Below are 11,905 nucleotides of genomic sequence, written 5' to 3'. Positions count from 1 at the left end.
AAAAAAAAAATTAAAAAAAAAAAAAAAAAAAAGAATAACCCCCAACCTATCCTACTTAGGTATTTTTACTTTTAACCTCTGCCAATAAATTGTTCTATACTCCAGATTTATGTGAAATAGGTGCTCAGTAAAAGCTTATTTAATAAACTTAATAAACTAAATTCTTGTTGCTTCATCTAGCACCATGCCTTGTACATACTAAGCATCCAATAAATAAGCGTGAAAAAAAAATTTTTTTAACTTTTGTTTTTACATTTATTTATTTTTGAGAGACAGAGTAAGACAGATCACAAGCTGGGGAGGGGCAGAGAGAGAAGGAGACACAGAATCTGAAGCAAGCTCCAGGCTCCAAGCAAGTGTTCAGCACAGAGCCCGACACAGGGCTCGAACCCACAAACCATTAGATCATGACCTGAGCTGAAGTCGGTCACTTAACCTACTGAGCTACCCAGGCGCCCCAAGTGTGAAAAAAATTTAAAGAGATATTCCAGGTGCCTAAGGACAAATAATGGAAAATGACATACACTTCAAAGAGACTAAATGTGGTATGTCTACTCAAGCTATTTAATCTCTTTTCTAACCTGTTCTTCTTCAGTTCTAAAATTCCATCATTCTGCTGCCTGGAGTTACGTATGGCACTAGATACGTGGCACAGAAAACTATATTTAAGCAATTTCCAAGATGACTGACTGAAGTAACATTGTACATTTATTCTTCCTTTGATTTAAATAACAGACATCTTAAAAAGAATGAAATATCTTTGTGACCTGTAAAGTTTCTCTGACTTTTAAAAAGTAAATGTGGGGGCGCCTGGGTGGCGCAGTCGGTTGAGCGTCCGACTTCAGCCAGGTCACGATCTCGCGGTCCGTGAGTTCGAGCCCCGCGTCAGGCTCTGGGCTGATGGCTCAGAGCCTGGAGCCTGTTTCCGATTCTGTGTCTCCCTCTCTCTCTGCCCCTCCCCCGTTCATGCTGTGTCTCTCTCTGTCCCAAAAATAAATAAATGTTGAAAAAAAAATTTAAAAAAAAAAAAATAAAAAGCAAATGTGGGGGCACCTGGGTGGCTTGGTCGGTTGAGTGTCCAACGTCAGTTCAGGTCATGATCTTGTGATTTGTGAGTTCGAGCCCCACGTCAGGCTCTGTGCTGCCAGCTCAGAGCCTGGAGCCTGCTTGGGATTCTGCGTCTCCCTCTCTCTGTGTCTCCCCTGCTTGTGTGCTCTCTCTCTCTCTCAAAACTAAATAAATGTTAAAAAAAATAATAATAAAAAAAAAAGCAAATATGAAGAAAAGTGACATGTGAATGGCGTTCCCAGCTACCTTACTGGGACAATTTCCAGTATAAACAATAGCGTAAAGGATAAATTTTAGCATGCTGATCCCTACTCCCAAGGACCCCCTGCAAAACAACAAGAACATTTACCAGAAAAGAAACTAATTATGAATAAAGTCAAAGATAAGAAGGCAATGAAAGAGGAATCAGGCAGAGGTTCCTGTATCTTTCTGCTCATAATACTGACCAACTGAATGAAAGAATCAGGGAAAAAAAAGCCATCCACTAAGAAGCCTACAAATATTCCTGTTTTTTTTTTTAATTTTTTTTTTCAACGTTTATTTATTTTTTTTTTTTGGGACAGAGAGAGACAGAGCATGAACGGGGGAGGGGCAGAGAGAGAGGGAGACACAGAATCAGAAACAGGCTCCAGGCTCTGAGCCATCAGCCCAGAGCCTGACGCGGGGCTCGAACTCAAGGACCGCGAGATCGTGACCCGGCTGAAGTCAGACGCCCAACCGACTGCGCCACCCAGGCGCCCCCAAATATTCCTGTTTTTGACAAGAAAGGCCTGTATATCAGGTATGGGAAAAGTTATTGTGTGTCTCTGAACTCAATTTGCAAGTGACCACAACTAAACCAATCATTCTAAAGTCACTATGTAACTGGGGTGCTTGGGTGGCTCAGTCTTAGGTTAAGTGCCCAACTTTGGCTCAGGTCATGATCTCACAGCTCATGAGTTCGAGCCCTGCACCGGGCTCTGTGCTGACAGATCAGAGCCTGGAACCTACTTCAGATTCTGTGTCTCCCTCTCTCTGAACTTTCCCCACTTGCACTCTGTCTCTCAAAAATGAATAAACAGTAAAAAAAATTTTTTTGAGTCACTATGTAACTACAGGTATTTTATGACTTATGGTCCAAACAAAGGATATTTCTCAGCGAGTTCGGCTATTTTGCCAACCAAATTGACGATAATATACTCTTCTTTGCTCTGTTGTAAATATTCAAGCATTTTCTGGACAATCACTGTTATATTCTGTGCATTAGTAATTCTGTAAAGAAGTTCCAGAGTCTATTTAAGAAAGAAATAAAAACAGCATTATAAAACTATACATGGTAATTCCAGTAAATACAGCAATATATAGGTTTATAATACAGTTGATTCTGCCACTTTTACATAGACCAACTGGGCAGTTAATAGGTGCTGAAGAAATGCACATTTTAGCTAAAACAGAACTTAATTAAGAAAGGTAGAATCTACTGTCAAAAAAATGAATTATGATCAATTCCAAAGTCTAAAAGCTTTTTGATACCGATAAAAATTATAATCTGACTACTTCTAAATGAGAGGCCATGTAAAGTCTAAAAACTTAAAAGGTTTATAATCTGTTTTCTAAAAATATAACAGCTTCTTAAACCTATATCATTTATGCCTGTCTGTGCATGTATATATACACACATGAAAATCCAGTCTTACAAACTATATTTTCCACACTACGTAAACAATAGAAAATAGCCCTTGAGTGGGTTCATCAGCTGAGAGCAAATGGCCTCCAACAGATGGACAAAGGCTGGGGGCTCAAGTGCTTCAAAGCCTTAGCAAGGCCTCTGTTCAGAATCTCAGACAAGGAAAAACCATGTTATAGTCACTTTCTCAATGCTCAGGAATATACCTCTTGCTTCCTCTTAAAGGAAGACCAGTACGAGAGTAAGCTCCCATTTGGCTACACTTTCTGAGGCCCTACATTAAGGTTCTAAAAATATCGTTAACTCCCAGAAATCAATATGAGACCAAGGGCAGTACTGAGAAAGTATCATTTACTGGTATTTTAGGATCAACAACATTAGCTGCAAGAGATTTCCATATATTCTACTTGTCAAACTTGTTCAAAATATCTTAAGGGTTCTTTGTAATTTTTCAATCTTCATTGCCAGGATATCAAGTACAAAAGATAACTGTTTAAGTTAATTCTTAACTCCATTTTAAAATCCATAAATACACAGGTCCTCCATTAATAGCGTTCAACTTATATAGCTGTCTCAGACATGCTCCCTGTAGATTTTAAACTACATTATTACATATTTTTAGATAATTATACCAAATTTATTTCCTACTCTAAGACTATGCAATTTAGCATTTCCAGGATTGCATGAGACAGGGCATTAGGAATTGCATGGCTCAAGAGAGGTCTTTTATGTTTGTTCCTTCTTGCCTTCTTTCTCCCTATGAGAAAGAAAGGTAATAAAACCAGACAAATGGGAAGCCCAGTCTTAAACAACAGGTCACTCCATTCCCAAGGACCAAAGTTCTTCTATGTAATTACTTACAGAGGTTATACATGATAGTGGCATTCGAACAGATAGTCCTGAGGTGCCTTCTTGGAGCACTATTGATACTAAAAGAATTCAAACTACTTTTCTCACAGCAGGTAATAGACAAAACAGATCAGACTCGATAATTTTAAAAGAAATTTATTTTCCCTTTGACTCTCATTTTTAAATTAGGTCCCAATAATTAAATATAGCACTAAGAAAACTGTACCTAAGTCAACTCTGTTCATTTGAGTAGCCAACCACACAAAGAAAACACATGCTCTGTATTTGTTCAAAGTGGAAGAGCCAAATAATTGTTATTGTCTTTTGGTGCCTTCTCACTCTTCTATCATGCCTACACAGAGAAATTAGTCCATCTACAAACTTCCCAGATTTGAGGCAAGTAACAATTTTCAGAAGATTAAAAATATAAATGCAAAAAGAAAAAATATATATGTAGATGACAATTTCTCAAAAACACTTTTATTTCAAAAACAGTACCTTTTAAAATTGAAAATTTATAATCTTATCTTTTAAAATTACAATTGTTTAATGAAATAGTATTCTTTGCATAAACTACTTTTAACTCATTGCTATTAAGTAATTTAGATGTTCAATAAATTATCTTTATTTTTAAAATAAAAAATAAAAATATCCATTCTTCTTAACTAGGTCCCATATACCATTTTAATATGAGGGCACAGAGTGATTTGTTTACATGAAAATTAACAGAAACACTTATATAGGCACCCAAATGGACACTGAAGCAATTCCTTCCAAGAAGTTCAAATCGTTTAGGGGTTATCTTTATTAATTCTCTCAATATTCCTACATACTTAATAAGGAATGCATTAGCCCACGTCACAGATGTTAAGAATATGAAAAAAATATTAATCATCATAAATTACATCTTAAATTACATTAACAGAAAGAACTTGAAATAGAATTCAGGTCTCTTCTTAGACCAAAAAAGATATTAATGAATCCATACAGGTAATTGAACCTAACTCCTCTAACTCATAGTTTAAAAACATTTGTGAAGATACTGACACAAGGACTTTTTAGAAAAGTTCCTTAAACTTTACTAGAAAGAATAAAATACACTCAGAAGTTAAAATACACATGTGTGTACACACACACACACACACACACACACACACACACACACTCTACTACTTTCCTCTCTCCATAATACCAAAAAAGAAGTTTAAAAGTTATAACACTTCACGTACACTATTCAAAGTACCAGTTTACCTCTCTTTTAATAATGGGATCAGGATGGTCTAAGCATTCAATTATTGTCATCTGGTGCTGAAGAGCCAGAGTGGGATCCTGCTGGATAACATAGGTAAGAGCCTTCAGCCCTAGAAACAAAGATTACGTTATACAAAGTGACTGGAAACAAACATCCAGCAAATTTCAAGAGCTGTCTTTGTAATTTCTGTCAAAATTATCTAATCATCTTACCTAAATACTTGAGATTTATTTTAGGTGACAGAACAAATCTTCCAATGCACTTGGCAGCCTTCTCAAGTAATTCTGATTTAGGATAAATAGAATAAACTGTATGTACACATTCAAACAGAATAGCTAGAGAAAGAAAATATAAAAATGTCAGGGATCATGTTAAGGCATAATAAAAGAACATGTGTAGAACTCAGAACAAAACAAACTAATTAGAAGGTCAGTTTTAGTAAAAACTTATTTATGGAAAATTTTCAAAGATAGGAACTTTGTTGTTTTCAGGCTTACACAACTATTAGGATTATATTACCACAATATAATATATTATGTATATTAATAGATAGAAATGATGCATTCACACATACAACAAGTATTTACTGAACACCTCCTATGTGCCAGGCATTGTTCTAATAACATGGATACAGCAGTGAACAAAAAAGACAAAAACCCCTGCCCTTAAGGAGCTCACATTCTAAAGGGCACATAAGTAATATATTCATTGTTCCTATATAAACAGGTATTTCCAACACTGCTTGCATGCTTTAAAATAATTTGTTCTCTGGCAGTTTCTACCATTTATACACAGAAACTATATATGTAGTTTATTTCAATGTAATCATTTTAGGATACTCTAGCATTCATTTCAAAGTAGGGCCATTTCATAAAAATCCTCAAGTCAGTTCTTTAAAACAAACCTCGAAGAACATAGAACTATCTATTGAACATCTTGATAGTGTTCAAATTTGATTTTCTAATACAGTCAAAGATTGGATAACTACGATAATGATCAAAGTGTACACTAAAATCTTTTTCAAACTCTTTTGAAGAGCCTAAGTCAAGGAGCCTGAGCTTTGTCATGGTAAATAAAGAAGAACCAGCGTGGTATCAAGTCCTGCATGTGCTATGGAATCACAGTGTAAGTGAGACACAGACTCAGTCGACTTAACAGTTCTACCACAAGTTGAAGCATATCAAGTGTCCTTGATAGAATCCTTTCTTCTCTATTTCTAAAAGCTTTAAACAAAACAATCTGATACTTTGTTGTATACAACATAAAACTTGAGTATTCAACCAGCTATATTTTCCACTGTTAGGTTGCCTATCGACTGATTCACACATAAACTTTGTATAAAAAGCTTTATACAAACCCTTTCTATAGAAGGAGAAAGAGAAAATAAATCAGAAATACAAATTTCTCTTTAAGAAGGGGACTGACTTTAAAGGAAAATCTACAAAGTGAGTTAACTGAACCTAAAAAGATACTCCTCTGTATATTCAGATGTTGTGCTGTAAAATGTCCTCATTCTGTGCCATGGAAAAAGTAAACTTTATGACTTTATGAACTAAACAAAAAGAGGCTTGGTCAAGTGAGTGACCAACTAAGGCAGGAATGGATGAACTACCACTAAATCTAGCCCTTGGCCTACTTTTGCAAGCCTGTAAACTAAGAACAATTTTTACATACTTTTTGAGATACAATTGACATATAACATTATATGAGTCTCAGGTGTACAATTACATGTTTCAAAGGTCGTAGAAAAACAAAATAAACACAGGAGAATTTATGACAGAAACCTATGTTACCTATAAAGCTTAAAATATTTACTACCTGGCCCCCTTTTCAGAAAAAGTTTGCCAAACCCTGAACTAATAGGCCAGTCCTAAGTAACCTTAAAAATAATGATGACCCATTTTCTGTTATAACTGACACGGTTTCCTTTACAGATTCCTGCCATTCAGAACTCTCCTGCTATCAAATTGTGTTACTACAAAAGCTTCTCATTACCCATCCAAAATCCAAACTTTTATTTAGATGCTCATAAGATTTCTGGAAAGCTAGTATAGGTAAAATTAATAGTTCAAAAATTATACTTATGAACTTAGTGCACAAATGAGCTAAAAATGAATTTAATAGATTTCTAAATCACTTTTCCACTATAGCTAAATCCCTTTATTCCCCAACTCTACAAAAATCTGAGTATAAGTCCATAAATGAAAGAGCAGCCACCCTGCTCTGCTGTCTCCCTCTGCAGCGGTTAAAAAAAAAAAAAAAAGTGCTTCTGAGGATTCTAAACGTAAAAACACAATGTGAAGTTTTGTTTTCTCTTCAAGAGCAAGCCAGGTCCTAACCAAAATATCAAGTAAAAATTAGCAAATAAAAAATTAGTAATATCCTAACATTTGTGATACTGTGGTTTTATCATAGGTTTTTGGAGTTGGATTATGCACAAAATTTGAAGACATTCCACTGACACCTTATCCTTCAGACTAGACTTTACTTTCATATTAAATAAGGAAAGTATCTATTGATATTACTCTGACAGGGAGACGCGGGTACCACCCTATGGGGATGAAAGTCCAGGTTCTCCACTCTGCCTCCTTTGACACCTGGAGAAGGAGGGGACCCTTATTCCTTCTGGGTGGGGGATGGGAGTTTCTGCTGATACTATCCTGCCTCAGAAAGGAAGGGGCACCTCATTACCACTCCAATGGCCTCCACTGACATTGATGGGATGGCCTGAATATCCCTGACCAGTGGTGAAAGCTCCAACTCTTTCTAGGCTTCCCCTAACACCACCTCAGCAAAGAGGGGAGAGGTGCTTCATTAACTCCCTATTCCTAGATATGTGAAATCCAGGCTTCCCACATCACCTCCACTGACAGTGCAAGCGAGATATGCCCCACTCCCGACACCTGGCAGGGATGAAATTCTGGCTCTCCTCTTGGGCTTCTCCACAATGAGCCCAGTAGAAGCATTGGGAATCTGCTTACACCTGGTGAGGGTGGAAATCTTGGCTCTCCACTCAGTCTTTTCTGACATGGGTGGGTCCATAATTTATTCTGTGTGATGCTTGTCTGGAAAAGAGACTACCATCTAAAAGTTTTCTACCTTGCTAGTTTGCCCTTTTCTTGTTGGTCCTTTGGCTAGACAGCAGGCTTTTCTTAAGGCATTTTTGTTTGGAACAGTTGGTGTTTCCACGTTGCTGGCTCTCCAGTACCCAGTCTGAGAAATATGAGGCAAAAAGAAAACCCACGGCACTCACCGTGATATTGTTCCTTGCATCCCAAGGTTCCTAACCAGTCCACCTTCATTTCTCTACCTTACAGAGTCTTATGTTAATTTTATATATAATGTCTATTAAGTGGGAAAAACAGGGAAATGCACTTCTGTCTACTTTTGATGGTTCTGTGCCTTGTACTCCCTTTTCTATAATTCTCCCAATTTACTAAAAAATGTTACTCTCATCTTATCAGTACCTTGCCCAGAAGTCTTCCATATCTCTGGATTTATACGGTATAAAGCCCAAACTCATTTGACTGCCACAAGAGAACCTCTGCACCAAGGCCTTTCCACTGCTCCCAATATGAACTGTCCATGTAGACTGGTAAGTTGATATTCTATGAAACTGTTTCAAATATCCCCACTTCTGTACCTTTTCTCATGTTCCCTTCACCTAGACCCTCCTGATCTCTCTTCTGGCTATCTGTATCCTTACTATCCGTCAGGGCCCCATTATATCAATGAACTCTTATGTGTGTCCTCAGGCCCACAGTGATCTCTACCACTGGACTCCTGTAATATTTATTCTCTGTATCACCCCTTAGCATTCTGCCTTATACTGATATTATTCTTTCATAAATAAGCTAGTTCTACCATTACATAGTAAATTTCTTGAAGGCAAAGATTACATTTTACACTCCTTCACATCCTCTATATCACTTTGCACAATGCCTGGCACATAACAGTACTCAATAAACATCTCTGATGGGATTTATGTCTTGACTTAACACTTAGGTAGGTTAAAATAATGGAATTTTCAAAAAAATATGATTTAGCAAGTATAAAAGCTAAAACCCAATCAGGTAACTGATAAAAGTTACCAGTTATATATAGATAACTGATAAAAGTAAAGTAGTTTTTCTCTTCCTTTAATTCAACTAAAACGTGTTACTCATTGATTAACCTAGTGCCAGACAGTGGGATAGACACAGTCTCTTCCCTTATGAAGTTCATGATTTAAAATTCACATTCTTAAGCAATAAAATATTCGTGTCAGCATTACTAGAGAACATTCTATCATTGATAAAATCACTCAAAGTTATAAACTGTATCAATACAAATACGGAGGGGAAGCCTAACAATGGAAAGATTAATAAAAGAAATAAATAAAACAACAGAAACTATAAGGTTTCCATGGCAAGGTAAAACATTGCACTGACAGCCTACAAAGAAATGAATTATTGGTGTTGGTCCCAGAAATGTTAATAAGGGAAAGGGGCCCTAGGGGAGAACATTAAAAAAAGTATTTCCTCAGGTATACAGTACTCTCCAAATCAAAAGGAACAGATAACAGTGGTTATCTCCAAGAAGGGGAACTGGGTGGTGGGTGGTAAGGGTCAAAGGGACACTTACTGTTCACTGTATACCTTTTTGTACCTTTTGAATTTTGAACCATGTGCATATATTACCTATTCAAAAAAATAAAAAAATTAAAGCTGAAATGTCAATTACCAAAAAAAAAAAAAAAATTGTGCAAGAAAAAGAAAATCAGATCCTTAACTGATTCTAAACAGACTTCCTTGAGAGTCTTTCAAACTCTTATCCTACACACTAATTATATCTCAAGCAAAACTTTTTAGCTTCGCTGCCTGCAAAGACTCTGACACTTGTCTGGATCTTCTGACAGCTCCTAAACAAACCACCCATGTCAATAAGGATGATCCTTATCACTGGCCTGACTCTTCTCATTACACAGCAAGATCCTACATAGTATCAACCGTTCATTACACTATACCCTCATAAGGGCAGGGACTGTGTCTATCTTATTCTCCCTTTAATCTCCTGTACTTATCATGGAGAAATACATAAATCAATCAACTCTTCCCTCAATCTGTACCTAGTTTACAAATCAAGTTTTTGTTTTGTAACCCTTCAATAAATACTGGTTGAACAAATGAATAAACCACTTTCAATGTCTTAATTACCATTTTTCCATGCAAAACATAAATCTATCTTCCAAAATTTACCATCTCAATTCACTGTCATGTGCATTATCAATCCTGTATGAGTCTCATACATGCAATTCTTTCTCCTTATTCCTAACTCCATCTTTGTCAAACACTTTTCTTACAGTTAAACTAGTATAATTTCTGCCCTCTAGTCCATCCCACATTTCTACAATCATTGTTCATAAAGATTCACCATTTACCACTGTCTGAAAAAACAGGATGGTCTTCAAACCCTACTTCACAGTATTTTACCAGAAAAAGAAATAACTTCTCATTTGAGTTAATCTCTCAATGCTTCTTCTATTTTTCTCTATAGCATGCAAAATTCAAACTGTTTTACTTTGCTTCTGAATATTTCCAAATACCTCAATTTCTTTACTGAGCTTTTTCAAACTAATCAATAAAGAACCAACAGTTCCTCCCTCTATTAAGATTGAAAGTTTTTTGGTTACTTTTCTCAGTCCTCTACCCTCTCCCCCAAATTACTCATCTCCTATCACTAAATTACTTTTTAAAATTGTATGTAACATATGACTACTGTCTCCTCACAGAACAGTATACTGTTATTCCATATATATATCCTACATGTTTTTGTCTGTATCTTATCCTTCCTTCAGTTCTCTTCTTAAATGTCAATAAAACCTTCCTTGTTCTTCCTCTCATCTAAGACTAGCTGCTATATTTTCCCATACAAAGGAGTAACTCTCCTTTGTAACATTTACTCCACCTGTCCCTTTCCATGTATGATCTATCTATCTGTGAGATCAATGATAATATAATCAATTATAACTATTTTATTCACAGCTGTATTACTAATACAGGTTATCTTCACAGTCAATTAGATGCTTAATGAATATTTTCAATATAAAGATAATTTCTCTTAAAGAATATTTTAAAAAGAGAGATAATTTTAATAATGAATTTATATCAACATTTAAAATACTTCCATTATTTCTATTAGTTATCTAATGCCTGCACTGAAAAAGAATAACCCAGAGAACCACCTTAAAATTTAACATATAAGATTCTATTGGAATTTATAGATTCTAACACACATTTTGCTATGATGCTGAAAAACACTGTAATTTTTTCGAATAGCATTTATATATGTTACCTACCATATGTGACATTGTGATTTAACTCGGCTCTTCGTAAGGATTCATCAAGAACATCATACATTAATTCACTTGTCCTGTTTAAAAGATATTTTATTTGCAGTAGAATTATAGTATTATAACTCAATAAAACAGTTTTTCAAACTTCTCTCTCTTTAAAACTGAGGATCTACAGAAAAGAAGTGAAAAAAATTTATTTTATGAAGTTATGGAAATTTCACTTCTTCAAGATTCCATTTGCTCTTTTTCATGAGTTTAATTTCCTGTTTTATCAAAGATGACTAGTCAATGGAGAGATATACATAAGTCAACCAGCTCTTTACCTGTACCTAGTGTACAAATCAGGTTTTTGTTTGAACATACTACCTTTCATAATTTTATTTGCAATAAAATATTTCTGCCTATTTCAAGTTATTATAGTAATATCTCCCACATCCAGATTATTCCAGACAGTATTTTAACCAAATAGTTTTTTTAAAGTATTCAAATACTAGTCTTTCTTTGAACAGCACTAGGTTTTCTGGGGAAAAAGTTTAACTTTCATTTATGTTAACTATAAAGAAATTGTATTTTGTGAAACAGGTTTATACCACTCCTATGTCTTTATGGTCACTGATTACAGTTCTGGTAACTGGGTTGAGGTAGATACTGTAAGAAAACGCAGTGAAGAAAGAAAGAAAGAAAGAAAGAAAGAAAGAAAGAAAGAAAGAAAGAAAGAAAGAAAGAAAGAAAGAAA

At 35.4% G+C, this 11,905-nt stretch overlaps 1 protein-coding gene across 3 annotated transcripts in view; it reads right to left on the bottom strand.

Moving 5' to 3' along the window:
- AP4E1 (adaptor related protein complex 4 subunit epsilon 1) overlaps positions 1 to 11,905 on the bottom strand; it is a 71,616-nt gene that overhangs the window by 31,765 nt on the left and 27,946 nt on the right. For all 3 annotated transcript variants that reach the window (XM_040492682.1, XM_040492681.1, XM_040492683.1), the window contains 4 exons: positions 11,173 to 11,246; positions 5,048 to 5,170; positions 4,835 to 4,944; positions 2,200 to 2,339 (listed from right to left, as the gene is read on the bottom strand). In XM_040492682.1, the coding sequence (XP_040348616.1) occupies positions 2,200 to 2,339; positions 4,835 to 4,944; positions 5,048 to 5,170; positions 11,173 to 11,246 (447 nt within the window). The remainder of the gene's footprint in view (positions 1 to 2,199; positions 2,340 to 4,834; positions 4,945 to 5,047; positions 5,171 to 11,172; positions 11,247 to 11,905) is intronic.

The sequence above is a fragment of the Herpailurus yagouaroundi genome, unplaced genomic scaffold (genome assembly GCF_014898765.1).
Source record: "Herpailurus yagouaroundi ecotype Mexico unplaced genomic scaffold, PumYag 184, whole genome shotgun sequence".
NCBI classification, from domain to species: Eukaryota; Metazoa; Chordata; class Mammalia; order Carnivora; family Felidae; genus Herpailurus; species Herpailurus yagouaroundi.
The sequence above is the reverse complement of the archived record's forward strand: the minus strand, read 5'-3'. Positions and strand labels throughout refer to the sequence as shown.